The following is an 18516-nucleotide window of genomic DNA, read 5'->3' as shown; positions in this document are numbered from 1 at the left end:
TAAGACAGCGCAGTCAGTGTTTATGTAATAAAATACTTTATTAGAACCAGCAAGTTGTTAAAATTTCTCCCATGTGTATCTAAAGTGCAGGACCAAGCAAGCACCCTGTGAGACTAGGTATGCTGCGGAGAAAAGCAAGGCGTCTGAGGCTGTGCTGCCATGCGCTGGCTGCAGCGGGACACGTCACTGCGGCCTCCAGAGCTGTGGTGACGCTGCATGCACACATCTTTTCAGTCAGGCCCTCACAAACTGCCACTAAGAGTCGTATAAACACTGGTACATCAGTTGGCAGCGTCTACCCACTAGTTTGACACCTGGTATGAATTTACCATCCTTCAAGAAAGAAAAAGTGCAGCGTGGTGAGGGACCCCAGGCTTCCCTCAGAACAAAGCCCAGTGGTTTCTAGCCACTCCACTGAATAGCAGCAGTCAAATCGGCACTTAGCCATATATGATTGGGAAAGTTTATTTTTTTCTAAGATGACGACTTTGAAAGGCGTTTGTCGGGCATGACATTATCAGGGAAGCCAGGCCACTCTGAGGCAATCAATCTCTCCTTCCCCAAGGGGATGTTGGACCCTATGATGGCTTTATAGGGGTAAGAGGTTTAAAAACACAGGACAAAAGGGACCAGTCTGGGCTAAGGTCAGGTGTCTGCTAGCTTTTAATTCTTTTATCAGGGATGCTTATTTGGGGTTGGTGTGGTATCTTAGATGAGCTCTTTGGTGTTTGGTTTTAATGTTAGGGATGGTGCCTGCAGCAGGGCGAGTTACGTAAGCATTCTACCACCGACCCTCGCCTCCGGGCCCTCTGGGGTCCTCCTGCAGGAGACTGTAGGGCAAGTGAAAGCAGACCTCTTTATGGCCTGACGAACAGGTTGACAAGCTTGGGGAACTCGGCTAAAACATCTGGTCTGACTTGATGCAAATGAAGTACAGTAGAAAGAAAAAGCCAAGAAGCCAAGCTGGCCGCCCTCCTCCTGGAAGTGGTTAGGAAAATAACATCCCCTGCCACTCAGGCTAGCAAGTTAATGAGTGGGGGAGGGGGTGTCTTTGGAAATCTGCAGTTTCCTGCTGGAGATGGCTACATCTGCTTCCTGTCTCAAAGGGCTGCTCTGCCAGCCTCACAGGTGTGAAAGCCTGCCACACAGCAGGGCAGGTTTTGCCCAGGATTGCAGCCTGCCTTCTGGTCACGGGACATCAAAGGCATCTGAGTGGCTCTGGGCTTCGTCCCACAGATCTGGCCCCGCTGCCCCACTTAAGTGCAAAATTCTGTCCAGAACCCAGGCTCAGGAAGGACATCAGAGGGGCCCGGCTGCCCCTGCAGGACCCTGGGATCACCACAGTCACAGCACCACGTGGCACTGCTAGCTCTCAAAAAAATAAATAACTCGGCTGAAGTATAAATTATCCTAAAGACAAGGCTTAATAATATAGTTTCCTTTCTCAACTAAAAAAAAAACATCTGGAGGTAAAGAGGTAAAGACGTCAAGTGTCTCCTCTTGCTCCTGGGGAGAGCTATGTTTCTAGAGAGGGGCTCTTCGGAGATCGTCTCCTGTTGCCAGGGGAGGGCTGGCAGGTTAGGGCCTCACAGGGAGTGTCTCCTTGAACCCAGAATGGTTGGGCTGGGCTTCCGGCAGCGCCACGGAATACTCAGTGGTGGCGAGGAGCAGCGTGTCCAGCGTGACCTCGGTACACTTGGCAATGAAGCGGATGAAGGGCCGTACGTCGCCCTCATTGGCGACTTCCAATACATGGTAGTACTCGGACCTCTGCTCCTTGCGTATGGTGATGGGGGGGTACCCCGCCTGCATCAGGATCAGGTTCATCAGCAGGCGGGAGGTCCTCCCGTTGCCGTCGATAAACGGGTGGATGTACACAAGTTTGTAGTGGGCTAAGGCTGCGAACTCCACCGGGTGCAGATTCATGGCGTCCTCTGAATTGAGCCACTGCGTGAACTCTTGCATCTGCTTGTCCACGTCCCGGGGGTGCGGTGGGATGTGGTGTCCCACCAGGACCTGGGTCCTCCGAAACCTCCCTGCTTCCACCGGGTCCACATACCCCAGCACCCTCCTGTGGATCTCCAGCATGTCGTCGATGGTGACAGACCCGATGCGGGACACCAGGGTGGTGTTGATGTATTTCATGGCCGCATGCATGCCGATCACCTCGTTCTGCTCCTCCAGGCTCTTCCCTGGCACGGCGTAGCGGGTCTCCAGGATGTGCCTGATCTCCGAGAGGGTGAGGGTGTTGCCCTCAATTGCCACCGTGTGGTAGATGTGGTGGTAGTAGGTCTCCTCCATGACCCTGCGCAGGGCGGAGCTCCCCTTGGGGAGGGACATGACCTTCTTCACTTTGCTGTCGATGATGCTGAAGTACCTCTGGTCGATCTCCTCCACCAGCGGCAGTGTCCGATCCCGGTTGACCAGCGCCTTCTCATGGAAGGGTGAAATGGTCAGTGCCCTGGTGTACAGGTAGTCCGCCTGGATGATGTCCTTTTCCTCTTCCGAGAAGATGCCGAACTCGTTGAGCGCGTCTACGAAGCCGGGGTCCATCTTGAGGGCGTGCAGGAAGAGCTTGTGGGCTTTCTCCCTCTTGCCTTGATGCTTCATCTCCAGGGCTTGGTTCAGGGCTGCCCTGGCCTCCAGCCTCCCTGCTGGGAGACAGCCAGACAGGCCTGAGGAGGGTCTGTCACGCAGCCCCGAGGGGTGGGACGCTGGCCTGAGCCACTCTATACCCTGGCAGGCACCAGCTGGGTCCCTCTGCCAACTGCCTGGACATGGGCACAGGGCGCTTACCTCGGTAAGAGCAGCTCTGGGTGTCTGTCTCCCCCCCCCCCCCCCCGTGGTCATGTGGCCCTATGTCTTGAGCCCCTCCCCTTCAGACCTGGGGATGCCAACACCTCCACTCGGCCAATCCCGGGGACTTCCCATGCCCGCACTGTTTTTAATTTCTGACAGTTGTGGGGATGGGACCCAGGTCTGGACTGCTTTTAATATGATCCTAGTTTGTGGTAATGTCTAGTTACCACCACTGGGGGTCACCGTGCACACTGGTGGAGGGACCTCACTCAGTGCAGCCCTCTTCTGGGCTCTGATTGCCTGTGAGGGTCAGCACTCAACACCCAGCTTCCCTGAGTTCCAGGCCCCGTTCTCAGGCGCTTCCCCCTGAACCACTCCCACTGAGAGCCCCACCCTCTGTGTCTCCCTCCCTCCACACACTGGGGTGCCAGTTCTCAAGTTACCACCGCGGGGCACTCCACACACAGGTGCTTTACAAACGTGCCTTCACTGGGGGGGGGGGGAGGGGGCGGCTGCGTGCTCACCTGCAGATGGCTTCGTCTGGACACTCAGCAGCCCCACGTCCCCGGAGGTGACGCTGAGCTCTGTGGATGGGCTGGTGCACTTGGTGACCACATGCTGGGTTCTGTCCAATTTGCTCCTGAGCAGGTGGAAGCCTCTGAGCACAGCCAGACACTGCTCTTCCATCGTTCCCAGTGACAGCAGCAGGGCCAGCAGCGACCCCAGAGCCATGCTCAGCAGTGCCAGCCACAGGAAACGGCTCCAGACCGAGACCCATTTGGGTTCAGCCACTGCCATCACCGAAGCCATCGGCATGAGTGTCATCTGGACTAGGGGCTGGGCCCGGAGCACTCAGGGAAAGCAGGATCTGTGAGGGACCAAGCATTGTAGAGATTGAGGCGGGGGGCGGGGATATGGACCTGTTCCCAATAATGATGGAGTGGCAGGTGTGAAGAATCGACACACAGCTTCTAATGCACGAGGGACCAGGGGGAGTTAAGGGGCCTCCTGGGGGAGCGTCAGCCTGGAAAGGCTCTTATACTAACTCCTAGCCCCTCCTGGGAAATGTCATGCACTGCATATATATGCTATTTATTCATCTACATCATCTACATTATATATACTCCCACAGCAGACGTAACCCCAGGAGGTGACGTGTCCACCCGGGGCCCCTCCAGATGGGGAACCGAGCTCAGACAAGTGAAGCCGGTTACTTCTCAGACTTGAAATCCACCGGGGACTGGGAGGGGGTTGTACTTCACCGCTACAAAGTGTGGGGTGTGCTGCCGCCGGACGCCCAGCGTCTGGGCCGCCCGTCCCGCACACGCGCACGCACACGCACGCACACACGCACGCACACACACGCACGCACGCACCCCACGGTCCCCGTAAGCACAAGGGTCGGGTCTCCCGGTTGTTACCGCGCGGACGCCGCCTCCGTGCCCACAGTGCTGCGTCCCCTCTGCCCTTCCTTTCCTGGCTTGTCCACCATGGGCCGCGAGCCCAGGGTGATGTCCCCACCTCAGTAAGGGCGGACTCGAGCTTGGGGCTGGCCGGGCCGGGCCGGGGCGGGGCAGCGAGGTGCCAGGTGTGCAAACGCCATCTTGCCAACAACAATCAGCGTTTATTGGGCAACTATGGGGTGGCGGGCACCGCGCTGGCCTTGCATCCTGCCAGCGCCCCCCGCGGAGAGCGAGCCACCTGTAGCTCGGGTTTACTGAGCACAGGGACGCCGCGGCTCGGGCAGGCGGCGCGGGGCTCGAGGGCCTTACCCGCCACGTCATCACTGCGCGCGGCCTTTGCAGCTGCTCCAGCCCAGCATGCCGGGCTTACTCCCGAAGGGGGGAAACTGAGGCTGGGACAGGGAGGCGCAAGGCCTGCCGCCTGGTCCCCCCGAGAGCCGGCCCCACGGCTCGCGCCCGGCCGCCGCACCATCTAAGCCCGCGCGGCCGCGCCTCGCTGCTACGGCCGTCGGCCCCGCCCCCGGAGCCTCGCCATTGGACGGCTCGCAGCCCTCGCCGCCCCGGATTGGCTCCTTCCACCTGTCCATCCGACGCGCTTCCGGGTTCTCGAGTTCGCCTCGGCCTTCCCCGGGAAAGACGCGCCGTGTGCCGCTCCTATTGGCTGTCGCCTTGCGCGTCGCGTGCCGGCAGCGGCCAATAAGCGGCGGGGGGCGGAGTCTAGGTCGCTGGGCCGGTAGGGGGCGCTCGCGTCCTGCCTCCGCTCCCCGGCATCTAACTGCTCGCTTTCCCTGGGCTCCGCCTGGACTTGGTGTGCCTCAGTTTCCCTGGTATGCAAAGGCAGCAGCCACGCCACCCAGCGTTTTCCACGTCTCAGCCCCGGGTTCAGAGTTTGTCCGTTTTCTTTCCTCTCTCGTTCCCTCTAACAGTTTTATTTATTTTTTCCCTCTTTTTTTATTGCTGTTTGTTTTTGAGACAGAGTCTCTTTCACTGTGCAGCCCAGATATTCGCAGAGATCCTTCTGATGCACCACGCCCTCCCTGACCTTTTTAGTTTGCATTCTGTGTGGCTGTTTGCTGTGACCTTCCGGCTACCAAACAGGGTTTCCGTGGGGCAGAGCTGAAGCCTCCCTGTTAACCCACCCAGTAGAAGGAAGTACCTGGGACCTGCCCCAGGAACGCCCGCTTGGAGGAGTTAGTGGGCCCATAGATTCAGATTATGCCCTCAGCCTCTTGTGGGTGGGGCCATCCCTGGGCTGGTGCTCCTGGGTTCTATAAGAAAGCAGGCTGAGCAAGCCATGAGGAGCAAGCCAGTGAGCAGCTCCCTCCATGGCCTCTGCATCGGCTCCTGTCTCCAGGTTCCTGTGTATGCACTCAAGCATAAGATTAAACGTTTCATAAAAATTAAGAAAGGTGGGCTGCTGCCCCATTGTGCAGTTGGTGGGGCCCTCCCCCAACCCACTAATTAAGAAAATGCCCTACGGCTGGATCTTAGGAGGCATCTTCCCAACTGAGGTTCTCTCCTTCCATACAACTCTAGCACAGCCGTTCTCAACCCGTGGGTCATGACCCCTGGGTGGGTGGGTGCGGGGGTGGGGGTAGACTAACCCTTTCACAGGGGTTGCAGATCCGATATCCTGCATATCAGGTATTTACATTATGATTCATAACAGCAAAATTACAGTTATACAATAGCAACGAAGATGATTTTATAATCGGGGCTCACCAAAACACGAGGAGCCGTATTAAAGGGTCACAGCAACAGCATTAGGAAGGTTGAGAACCTCTGGTTCTATCTTGTGTCAGGTTGGCGTAATACTAGCCAGCATAGTGCGGTTTTCTTTCTTTTCTTTTTTTTGTTTGTTTGTTTGTTGTTTTGGTTTTTGAGACAGGGTTTCTCTGTGTACCTTTGGAGGCTGTCCTGGAACTCACTCTGACCAGGCTGGCTTTGAACTCACAGAGATCCACCTGCCTCTGCCTCCCAAGTGCTGGGATTAAAGGTGTGTGTCACCACTGCCTGGCTTGGCATAGTGGTTCTTATGTTTAACCTCTGTCTTCTGCAGTTCTCTCAGGATCCCCTGAGGGTTCAGTCTCATGCTCTAAGTAGTAAATCATTCATTGTAAGAGCCTTTTCCAGCGGAGGCAACTAAGGGGTGGGGCCAGTTGCAGGGCTCTCAGGCCAGGCTGATGGCTGTTCCAATGCTGGGCAAGTCACTTACCCTCTGAAGTTGCCAGGCAGAGGCACTCAGACTTAAAATGGCCATTTTTTTTTTTTTTAAATCATCACCTCCCCCTCCTTTGAGACAGAGTTTCTCTGTGTACCCCTTGCTGCCCTGGAACTTGCTCTATAGACCAGGCTGGCCTCGAACTCACAGAGATTCCCCTCCCCTCCAGTACTGAGATTAAAGGCGTGTGCCACGTTTAAAGCCCTCCTCTCTCCTGGGCTTCTTGGGAGGCCAACATAAATAACCTCTAACGAATCTCGGTTACCAGAGGCAAATCCAGAAACTCTGAGGGCCCTGCTGACGAGAGAGACACTGGGGGTGGGTGGGGACGAGGGCAGATGCAGGTGTTCCTCTGAGATTCTCAGCTCTCATCCAATGGTCTCATGCTGCCTGCAGCCTGACACTCGACAGCACCCCTGTGCAGCCTTTCTTTTCAAAGACTCATCCTGCCTGGGTTGTTCAGTGGAGTTTCCAGGATTTTAAACAGTAGGCATGTCCACAGACATGAGAGCAGCTGATCTTGGAACACCTACAGGGAAAGGGAGGGAACATGATCAAAATATGTGGAGTAGAAAATTCTAAAATGTAACACCACAACCCCAAACCACATGGTTGGGAGCATCAGAGCAGCAGCGTGTTGGCTGTATGGACGCCAGGGGGCTGTAGCTCCCCTGCAATGGCTCTCCTCCTGCAATCCCTCCTCGGGAGGAAGAGGCTGCGATGTTTTCTTTCTGCACTCAGCTGCCTCGAATGCACTAAATATGGTCCCTGAAGCAATATCGGAAAGTTTTGCTTTCTCCGTCCTCAGCACCCTGTATTAGGTAGAATTGTAGAATCGCCTCCTTGCCTCGCTCCTAGGCTTTTTATTTACTTTTTATGCTTGACACACGACAAAGAACCTAGAAAGTGGCTGCATGGAAACTGTGTCCATGATGAAACACCAAACCAAACACAAGCTTTCGCATCTCTGCATGTCTGCCATGTTTTGCTAGAGGAGGCAGAAGTCGAGGTTCTAGAGGACCGCTGAGGCCTCCCACATGTGTCCCTGGACGGTGGCAATGGAGGCATCCCTCACTATTAGGGAAGATTCATTGTGCCCTGCAGTGTCCGGGGCTTGGACATCCCAGCAGGAATGGCCTAAGAGTGCAATATCACCCAGGCAGTGGTGGCGCGGGCCTTTAATCCCAGTACTTGGAGGCAGAGGCAGGCAGAGTTTGAGACTAGCCTGGTCCAGAGAAACCCTGTCTGTGAAATAAAAACAAGTCCACGGTCTTTATTTTTGAGATAGGATCTCACTGTGTGGCTCCGACTGGCACTGAACTCACAGAGATCTGTCTGCCTCTGCCTCCCGAGTGTGTTTTGGGTAGTGCCATCTACAACCCAGCTTTGGAAGTCACGTGGTCTGTCACCTGCGCTGTGGGTATGTGGGAGGCTTCCCCCTGATACTGGTTGTGAGAAAAGGGCAGTCGGCCCTCTTGGAGCCTCTCACTGAACACTGAACACCTCTTCAGGCCCAGCAGCCATTCTGCCCAGTGGTCAAGTCTTCTTGATCCAGGCCTGGGGCTTCTGCAGGGATGGGGGTTTACCTGAGTGCACAGGAAACTGCCTCTGGTCACCGCCTCCCAGAGTTGTGTGTGCATGAGTCTTTCCCAGCTAAACGACTTTTAAATGGCCAGAAAACCTAAAGGCGCAGTCCCGTTGGCGTGGAGACTGGCTCAGGTGGTCAATTGTGTTCTTAGCCTCACCTGAGAGCCCTGATTAGTGTTCTTCCCCTCCTGCTTGGGGATGGTAAATCAGGGTGCAGTGAGGCCCCAGAGGAGCCCACCCCATAGACCCCTGCTTCTCTACACCCTCTGTTTCATCTGCTTGAAGCGACGTGGGGGCTGCCGGGCCGAGGGGCTACAGCCCTCCATGTCTGTTTGATTCATACAGAATCCCAAAAGCTCTGTGGGTGGAAGCTCTGTGTTGTCATAGTAACAGGAGCTATGGAAATGAAGATGGATGCCTGTTGGCCAAGGAAGACAAGCTTTCAATGTATGTGTGTCTTTCAGAGAGAGTTTTCCTGGGAGGGCTTTGGCCAGACATCAAAGGGTTTATTTCAGGAGCTAAGAAAATGGTCTTTAATCACTAGGGAATTAGCTTGGCCGTAATCAGAGAGGTTGGTGGCATTTGGGAGTTCTTCAGGGGGACCAGGTATGAGCTGAGAGCCTAGGCAAACTTTCCTTCTTAAACTAACGACTTTGGTCTGGGAAGACAGTTCCAGAGGTAAAGCACTTGCCGCAGAAGCGTGGGCACACGTTGAGAATGTGTGTCGACCCAGCTGCCTGCAACCTCAGCACACCTGCGTTGAGACAGAAGCATCTCTTGAAGCTCATGGACCAGCTAGACTGGAGTGCACCCAAGCTAGCAAGGGACCCTGCCTCAAACAAGGTGGAAGCTGAGGACTGCCACAAGCTTGTTCACTGACCTCCACACACTCTCCCTCCCTGAGCTGGTTCCACCCACACAGGCTAGAGTCATCTGAGAGGAGGGAACTTCCGTAGAGAACCCAGCCTCAGGACCACAGGGTCCCGGAGATGACCCCAGACTGTGTGACTCTTCTGTTTTTGTTTTAACCTGACAGATTTGTGGTTCTGGTCTGGGGGGGGTCATGTTAATTTTAGGTGTCAATTTGACGGGGCTGGCTTGCCTAGACAGCCTTGGATGCATCCCATATAGCTGGGGGCGACTTTGAACTCCCGGGGTCTGGGTTGTAGACGGATGCCACTGGGCCAGGATTGTACATGGGGTGTCACACTCGCCCTGCAAACACTGTTCCACAGTGACACCCTCTGTACCTGCCCCCTCCACCAACTCTGTCTCTCTCCTTGTGTTTGTGTGTGTGCTGTTTCTTTAGGGTGACAAATGCACTGGACGTACAATATGAAGGTGGCACAGACCTGCCCTGCGGTGCTAGAAAACAAGGAAGGCTGACTTTGGCTAAGTGAACCGGATGTTGTTGATGATGATGATGACCCCCGAGAGGGAAGCATCCAGGGCACCAAGAAGTAATCACAAGTGACAAGTGGCTGGCTGGCGATGGGTGGCGGCGACAGGCAAGAAGGTCCAGGAAGAAGGCGTTTATGCTGGCACTCACTGCAGGGGAGAGGAGTTGAAGCCAGACTGGGAGTAAGGAGGTCTTGCAAGGCAGAGTGAAGAGCATGTGCAAAGGCTCAGACGCAGGGCATGCCTGTTCAGGGCAGGGACTGGAATGCAGGCCCCCTGTGGGAGAAGGGCGTGGGCTGAGGAAGCGAGCAGCAGGAGACAGGTCTTCGGGGCCACGGGGAAGAACTTAGGTCCTATTCCAGGGCTGGTGGGAGCCTCCGGGTTTTTTTGTAAAGTGAGGAGAAGCTTACTTTTCTTGTGGGACAGAGGATGCCCGGGACGGGGTGTGGTGAGGTAGGTCCTGGCCAGGAGCATAGTGTAGGGAGAGCTGGCATCTCAGCGTGGGACATCTCAGCGTGGGACAGCCGAGGAGCCAAAAGGGGCAATAAATAAGGCGACCCACAAAGAACCAATAGCAGATTACCTTGGTAGCCATGGCCAGATGGACACTGAGGAGGTGGCGACACGGGAGCTGTGGACCCGGAGCCACCTGGCAGGAAGAACCATGATGCTCCAGGTACCAGGAGCACGTGGCAGACCCAGATTTCAGCTCTGTGACATCGGCACTCAGTCTCCCCTGAGACAATTGCAAATTGTTAGGAATTCCTGAGTGGCTTTGGTTAAGTCACCTGGCTACCCCGGAACCAGCCTGGCTCAGGAGGCGGGGTTTCTCCCTTAGACCAGGCCCATTGCTATGGAAGCTGTGACAGGCAGCTCCAGCAGGTCCCCACAGAAGAGAAGAGGGCACCTTCAAAGGGAAGTTTGACACCAGTGTCCACTCCAGCCCTTCAGCCCCTGTTCCCAGATCACTGGCAAGTACAGAGGGTTCGTGAATGCCAGAAGGCCCTGGCCCTTGTTTCTTTAAATACTTTTTTAATTCTTATTTTATGTACATTGGTGTTTTGCCAGAATGTATGTCTGAGTAAGGGTGTCAGATCTTGGAGTTACAGACAGTTGTGAGCTGCCATGTGGGTGCTGGGAATTGAACCCTCGTCCTCTGGAAGAGCAGTCAGTGTTCTTAACTGCTGAGCCATCTCTAGCCCATTGGTCCTTGTTTTATGGGAACAGAAGAAAAATACATCCCATATTGTCATCTTAGGAAATGAGAAAATTATATAAAAGGGCAATCGTATCATACAAACCAAGGAAAGGATGGCATCATGGCCGAGCTGAATCCCAACCACCCAGGCTGTGGGCACTCTGGGTCACGGCCCGAGAAGGCGTGTTAGGTGGTGTGTCTTTGAGCTGCGTGGATGCGCCCACAGTTCCTCCTAGACAAGGCCTTGTTCCTGGGAAATGGCCTCTTTACTATCTTTACTGACAAGCTAGCAGACGTCGATAAGGCCAGCTATGAACGGCACAGCCAGTCTGTGCTTCAAAAAAAACCCAATCAACCTGGAGTGTCAGCTTCCCCGGACTCATGCTGAAACCGTCCTGCTAGCCGTGGCCAAAATGACCAGTCACTGCAGAGTGGGCGTCCCTGGGTCCTGCTTCTCTGGCAAAGCGACCTCCTCAGAAGGCCTGAGAACACTTGAAGCTCAGAGGAGCTCGCAAGACAGGAGTTGGCAGGTCAGTCTGCCCTTTCCCCCAGTTCTGAGATGTAGGGACTTTTAAAGTCTCCAGTGGTCAGTCAGATGTGTGCACAGATGCCGGTAACTTCAGCACCCCAGATGTGGGAAGGATGCTTCCAGTTCAAAGCAAATGGGGGCAGCGGGGTGGGGGGGTGGGGGCAGTTGGAGGAGGAGGAGTGGGGGGTTGGTCTGATCAACATACTGTATACATTTGTGAAATCATCTAAGAGTAAATAAAAAAGATTTGTGTGTGTCCTCTAAACAAGTGTGTGTCTAACTGAAGGGCTGGTCGGCCACCAGTTTCTCATATGAGAGGCTGGGTTTTTTTTTTTTTTTTTTTTTTTTTTTTTTTTTTTTGTTTTTTCTCCACTGGGTGTGGCATGGGCTAGGGATGAGATCATGGGAACTGGGTGTTTATTTCTGTGTCAGGCTGGCGGTATTCATGTCCTCTGCTGTCATTTGATTGCCCTGGATTTTACTACTCAGTCCCTTCCTGGATCTGGCGTGACACATGACATGTTTTGCCCAATGACACTAGAAAGCATCATGCCAGCAGAGGCATGTGTACCATGCCCAGGGTAGCTGGAATGCATCCCTGAGCAGGGGAACATGAAAGACACATGGAGGGAGGGAGAGAGCCTGGCTGAGGTCATCAGACCCCGGCCCGGAATACTGGAAGTTATGTGGGTGAATTCAGCTGGGGTCAGAAGAACTGCAGGCTGCCTTCAGACTCATGGAGGCAATCTTAAAAAGAATGGTTTACAGCCATTGCAGTACTTGTTACACAGCAGTATTGTGGCTATAGGTAACTGATACATTTGTATCCTACAGGGACCTCCTTCCTTCCTTTCCTCTCTCCTTCTGGTATTTATCGTATAGTTACCATGTGTTATAACCATGCATAAACTGTGGTTTATAGTTTATAGAGCTATAGCTCCTGCTCTTATATTTTTCTAGTATTGTCCTTGTTCCCATCAGGTACCTCGAAAGACAGTTCAGTAAGAGACTAATTTTGGGCTTACTACAGGGTGGGCAGATCTGGGTGCATTTCCACAGACTGCTTTGTGGGGATCTCTCTGCTTCTTATGTTAATGGTTCCCTCTGCCACTGTGGAAGTCACCACCAGTAGAAACAGCCTCTTCCCTGTGATGGTAATCCTTCCGTGGTGATGTGTGAGCTCGGGGTGGCCTTGAGCCATCTGTAGAGGGTGAGCAATTCTTGGTGTGTTTTTATAAGGTGTGGAGAATTTATGTACTCCTAAGTTTGACGTATTGTTTTAAATTATGTTTTTGTTTCAGGCCTGTGCAAAAAAAAAATTCTCTTGAGTTCTGGGAAAGACACTGTAAATAATTTGTTGCTTCCCGGCCAGAAATCTCTCTTGTGATACAAGCGGTGTCAGCATCTATATCTTAGTGGGGAATAAGTATGTCCCCTCCTTTCTCACTGGGTTCTCTGGAGGAATCAGGCCTGTGTCCTCTGGGTTTTCTGTGTTCTCCTCCCAGCTGCCTATCTCATTCAGGTGACCTGTGCCGCTAGCATTCAAGGTTACGGGTCCCCACCTCCCTATTCTCCTCTGGTGTCGGCCTCAAAAGACACGTGTTCAAGGCCAGCCTGGTCTACAGAGCTAGTTCCAGGACAGCCAGGGCTGCACAGAGCAACCCTGTATCAAACAAACAAAAAACCCAAAGAGACACTTGCTTGAGTCATGATGCAGTGACATCAGAGACAGGTGATGGGCAACTTTCTGGAGGGTGACAGTCAGCTTGTGCTCTGGCAAGTGCTCTTGTCTGCTGAGCTACCTCACCTGCCAACCTCAGTCCTTACCTTAAAAACATAACAAAAACCAAAAAAAAATTTTGTAATTCAAAATTTGAGATCATGATATAATTACATGATGTCTCCCCTCCAAACCTTCCCATGTACCCACCTCTTGCTTTCAAATCCATGGCCTCCTTCTTTGTTATGCATTCCTAAACGCATAAATACACTGGGCACATCTAGCTCTAGGAGATGTGCCCCCTTGCAACTGGGCTCTGCAGTTCTCATTCTGATTGGCTGTGGGTTTCTGCAGCGGGCCCTGTCTGTTGCAAAGGGGAGTTTCCCAGTTGAGGGGTGAGGACACACTTTTCTGTGGGGATCAAGACAAATGTTTGGAATGTAGTTAGGATTAGCAAACTGATAGTCCGTAGGTTTTCCTCTATGATCCATGACTTCCCCGGCTCTGGGCAGTTGCCTAGGTTTCTAGTACCAGGTGAGAGGATCCTAAGTCCAATTAGAGAACTGTTGGTTGCAGCCAAGGTGTGCCAGCCACTACTGCACCCTTGGTGTGATCATGCAGTGCTGCTCACCGTTGTATTTCATAGGCGTCCTAGCTGGGTAGGACGTTTGGTTGCTTTCCTCATCTGGAAGCTTGTCCGGCAGCTTCTGTACCATGAAAGCTAGTCCTTGGGAAGGAGGCGTACAGGTCAGTCCCAACTCAGGTCCCCTGGGCTCTGTCCAAAGTACATGGTGTCTTTGACAATAGGCGTTGTTGCTTCATTGTTAGGATAAAGCTGGAAAGGGGTCCTGCTTGGGGACCACGGCTGATTCCACAGCAGGCAAGGGTGACCGAGGCGGGGGACAATCACGCCAAGCAGGCAGAGCTTGAGTGAGTGAGAAGTTTTGTTAGAAAGGGGAGGGAGGGGAAGAGAAGAGAAAGGAGGTAAAGAGACACAGAGAGGACAGAGGAGGGAGAGAGGAGCAGAAAGACAGGAGAGCGGAGAGAGCATAAGCGGGCGGGGTCTGACTTTTAAAGGGTCCTTTGCACCTGCGTGCAGAGTACTCATGGAACCCTGGGCTGACCAGGGTACTGCCTGAGTGCATTCTGCCAGGTGACAGGGGCAGGCCGGCGTAACGCCTGAATTTTACATTAGGGACTTGACTTTTACCTCTGGGAGGCAGCCAAGGGCAATGGCAAGAGTCTAGAATTGCCCCGATCCGCGGGGCAGTCAACGACGAACGGGGATCACCTAGAAGAAAATGGGGGGCAAGGGATACAAAGAACGGACAGTATTCTGATCAAGCTGACAAATTTTATTTTCTCAGCAGAGGCTTTTGTAGGACCCTGGGCAGGATGTGAGCAGGGTTTGCAGGTAGCCAGGGCATGGGCACCAGCACGTAGGCAGAGAAGGTCAGTAGAAGGAAGGCCCTGAGTTGTTTAGCTAACCTGTAATTGGCTGTTAATTGCAGCAGGAGAGATAGCCCTGAGCTGGTTAACTATTCTTTAGCTGGCTGTGAAACCGAAAGCCTGTACCATGGAATGTTCTGCTGAACATCCTGTTTGTTTCTTAAGTGGCAGTCATTTTCTATCTCAGAGACCTGAGGTTGTGAGGATGGTGATGGTCCCCAACACAGAATGCTTTGGGAGTTTCTCGCATAACCCTGGCCAACAACTCAAAAGGAGATCTCTCCTGCCTGCTGTTGGAGTTTTTGTTAGAGGGTCTCTGGCTCTTTTGGGGAGCATTGTCAGCCCAGATAGGAGAAGTCCATTAAAACGGTGTCTGTATATTTATGCCGAGAATTGCATGTACTACAGCTTTTCTTTTTAGGTAGATAGTTAATAGTGTGACCCTTATGACTTTTCCAGACACCCTTACTTACTCTTGTATTATCCTGCCGCCTCTTCTGTATTTATCACCCAGTTCCCCACTTAAAACCCCTGTGTTTCTCGTTTGCCCGATCAGATCACCTGTACCCTGCTAGTCCTCTCTCCTTATCCCTTTTTACTTTCCTGGCTTCTTCAGTTACTCCAGGACATGTATCATGTCTGGAGGTTTGGAGCTAGGAGCCTCCAGTGAAAGAGAGCATGTGACGTTTGCCCTTCTGGGTTTATGCTACCTCGCTCAGAATGATCTCTGGTTCTATCAGTTCACCTGCACGATTCAGGATTTCACTTTTCTTTACATCCGGACCAGTCCTCTCCTTAACGGGCTATGCGTGGGGCTTCCCTGCCCAATGTCCTTCAGAACTTAGACTCCAGAGCAGACCGTTGTTCAGGCCACACCCACCCTGCAGCAGCTCTTTGTATATGTAGCCCAGACACAGGGTTGGCCCTTGTCCTCACTTCCTGAGAAGATAGTCATGCCAAACGATCCCACAGATAAATGTGCAATTGCACAGCAAGGGGAGATGGAGAGGTCTGAGACACCGTGAAACGGGCATCGGATTGAGAGCACCCACTTCCTTCCCTCACCTGTCTATAATCTCAGCACTCAGGAGGCAGAGGCAGGAGGCTTAAGACATCAAAGTCAGCTCTGGCTACAGAGTTTGGGACTAGCCTGGGTGACTTGAGACCCTGTCTCAAATAAACAACAAACCAAACAAAGACAACCAACATAGCCACATCCTACCTTCGGACCTGGGACCCTGCAGCTGTAATTAAGAGCTTTATGCTGATACTTCCTGCTTTCTGTTGCTTTGCCCCAAATCCTAGGACAAGCATTCCTATAAAGGACGAGGGACAGCCATGTGAGGATGGAGGCAGAGCAGGAAAAGTAGGAATTTGATTGGACAGAGGGACCATCCATCAACCCACCCACCCATCCAACCACCCACCCACCCACCCATCCATCCACCCACCCACCCATCCCTCCAGCAAAGGCATGGAGATGTGAGGGACTGCCCCTCACTCCAGCTGTGGCTCCTCAGCTCAATGCTACCTCAGGAGCTCTGTGCAGTTACCACGGCTGTGACCACCTCCAGCTCTTCCAAGCATCCTTCAGTCCTCAGCAAAGGTGAAACTCCTTGGGGAAGCTTATTTATTTACTTATTTTTGTGACAGCCTGATGAAACACACTGTCTTCTGAATTCTTTATTTCTTCATCAGTTTCCTCCATAGCACTCAACACAATAGGAATGGTGGCGGCTGACATCGCTTGACCTCTTACAGTGTCTGGGCACAGTGATAACTGTTCTTTTGTTTTGTTTTATTTTTGATGGGGAGGGAGGTTGCTAGAGCTCTTGGGGAGGTCAGGACACCTTGGGGGGGGTCCAGTCTCTCCTTCCAATCTGTATATCCCAGGGATCGAACTCAGGCCTTAGGGCTTGTCGGCAAGTGGCCTCACCTGCCGAGCTCTCTTATTTCATTCACTTAGGGAAATGGCCTCTGGGATCCAGTCTGGAGCAGTCAGTGCTCAGACCCCTCAGGCTGCATTAGTCTGCAGAGCAGCAGGGATTTGTAGGAGTTTCCCTGTTGGTGAAGCCACACCCACCCAGCGCACTTTCTGCCATCAAGGAGCTGCTCTTCCTTGTGTAGCCGCTACTCTTCCAGGGGCTCTTACGAACACCCTGACGACAGCCAGCTCCTATTTAATAGATATGACCTTCCTTAAGAATTCTTGGGTCCGCAAGATGGCTCAGTGTCCACAATAGCCTGGGCACTGAGTCTGATCCCTGGAACCCATGTTTAAAAAAAGAACTGGCTCCAGTGATTGTCACCAGGCCGCCACACATGTGTCATGGCATGTGTGCACACGCACATGCCTGTGCACACACGCTACACACTCAAAGAGCCCTTAGAAAGTTCCTTACGACTATCACTGTTTGGATGGAAACTGTCCGCACAGGCTCATGTGTTGGACACTTGGCATCCAGCTGGTGGCGCTGTTTGGGGGCAGTTGTAGAACCCGTTGGGACCTGAGGCGTAGCTTTGAGACCTGGGGCATCTGCAGACGGCATGGGGCTTGTCTCACAGGTGGTGACGGGGTGTGTAGGGCACAAGTGTTTCATGTTCCAACCAATCTGACAGCATCTATTAACCAAGGATGAAAAAAACTATTGGAGTTTGTTAGACCCTGAGGGTTCTTCCTTCTTTCCTTTCTTCTTCATTCCCTCCCTTATTCCCTCCCTTCCTCTCTCCCTCCCTCCTTCCTTCCCTCCCTCCCTCCTTCCTTCCCTCCCTCCTTCTCTCTCTCCCTCCCTCTCTTATTCCCTCCCTCCCTCTCTCCCTCCCTCCTTCCTTCCCTCCCTCCCTCCTGCCTTCCCTCCCTCCTTCTCTCTCTCCCTCCCTCCCTTCCTTTCCTTTTTCCAGACAGGGTTTCTCTGTGTGTCTTTGTAAACCAGGCTGGCCTCGAACTCACAGAGATCTGCCTGCCTCTGCCTCCCGAGTGCTGGGATTAAAGGTGTGCAACACCAATGAACGCCCCGTGACCCTAAAATTTCATCTTTTCCTCAATACTGCTCTTATTCACTCGAGTGTTTTCTTTACTGGGCCCAGCGATCAGAGGACTCGTCCCCACAGCAGCCGCCACAAGCGGTAAGTGACTGATTTAGACTCCAGAAAAGCGTATGGGCATGACCCACGATAGCCCAGTACCCACGAGGACACTGAATCCATGGTGCCCCGCCAGGACGGTGGGACGTTCGTAGGAACCTATTTACAAGTGGCCCTGTTTAAGCCTGTGGAATTGCTCCTTGACTCTTGGGAGCCGTTGGAAAAACTGTACAGCATTCTGGTACCTCGTCCGGGATGCTTGCCCTTCAGCCTGTAAGTGCCCAGCGTCCCTGGTTAGGCAGCCAGCTGGGTCCTTACTCCTGTTTCCAGCTGGGCTCTTCGATGCACGGCTCTTCTGGAGCAGCAGGTGGCGCTGTTGAGAAGCATTTGGAGCATGAGCACACTGGTTCCGTTCTTTGTCGCTGGGTTCTTGACTGGCTGGTGAGACGTGGTTTGAGGAAGTAGGGCACTTTGTGTGCCTTCAAGGGCGTGTCTTGTCCTAACCCACTCCGCTAGCTCTCTGCCTTTTGGCCACCTACTCGGCTTTTGCACTACAACGCTCCTGGATTCACAAGTGGCAGAGCCAAGGGCAAGGGCTGAGACCCCTGAGTCCGTGAGCAGAAAGGACCCTTCCCTCCTCTCTCATGAGCTCTGTCTGTCACAGGAACAAAAGGCCGCTGCCACCGTGCTCAGCTCTGCTGCCATAGATAGTAGTCAGCTCTGCCTCTGTCCTTAGCTTCCCCATTTGTGGAAGAAGCTCCAGAGCCCTCTCAGGGCTCAGAACCCGTTGCTGAAGGGTGCTGTAGAATACATCCCCTCACAGGCCACAGAGCCTGCCCATGGGCGTGGCAGCTGCATCCTGTGAGTGTGGACGAGGAACAGATTTTCCTGGTTGAAGACTTCCATGGGGCTTGGTTGTTCCAAGTGGCTGGCTCTGGGGACTGTCATAACACCCAAACCTGACCTCACCTGTTCAAGACAGAGGGGTGTGCGAGGGCAGGCGCCGTGGGGGTAAGAATAGGATCCAGGGTAGCTCACACATGGTCTGTTCCGCACCATGAGAGAGGA

At 53.3% G+C, this 18516-nt stretch overlaps 2 protein-coding genes across 3 annotated transcripts in view; one reads left to right on the top strand and one right to left on the bottom strand.

The window, feature by feature from the left end:
- Sgsm1 (small G protein signaling modulator 1) overlaps positions 1–18516 on the top strand; it is a 641040-nt gene that overhangs the window by 177284 nt on the left and 445240 nt on the right. The gene's annotated exons all lie outside the window — the stretch shown is intronic.
- On the bottom strand, positions 20–4683 carry Ficd (FIC domain protein adenylyltransferase). 2 transcript variants are annotated; one of them, XM_051176443.1, is made up of 3 exons: positions 4572–4683; positions 3324–3667; positions 20–2654 (listed from the first exon to the last, which is right to left on the bottom strand). In XM_051176443.1, the coding sequence occupies exons 2-3, from the start codon at positions 3622–3624 to the stop codon at positions 1579–1581; spliced, it is 1377 nt and encodes a 458-aa protein (XP_051032400.1). In that variant the 5' UTR covers positions 3625–3667; positions 4572–4683; the 3' UTR covers positions 20–1578. The 2 variants fall into 2 exon arrangements, with proteins under 2 accessions (XP_051032400.1, XP_051032401.1); XM_051176444.1 differs by having other exon boundaries at positions 20–2651.

The sequence above is a fragment of the Phodopus roborovskii genome, unplaced genomic scaffold (genome assembly GCF_943737965.1).
Source record: "Phodopus roborovskii unplaced genomic scaffold, PHOROB, whole genome shotgun sequence".
Taxonomy (NCBI): domain Eukaryota; kingdom Metazoa; phylum Chordata; class Mammalia; order Rodentia; family Cricetidae; genus Phodopus; species Phodopus roborovskii.
This window is presented reverse-complemented; position numbering and strand designations above follow the sequence as displayed.

Coding starts and splice junctions, on each gene's coding strand:
- Ficd (XM_051176443.1), bottom strand. CDS start 3,624: ATGACACTCATGCCGATGGCTTCGGTGATGGCAGTGGCTGAACCCAAA. Junction 2,655..3,323: donor CCAGACGAAGCCATCTGCAG/GTGAGCACGCAG, acceptor GCTGTCTCCCAG/CAGGGAGGCTGGAGGCCAGG.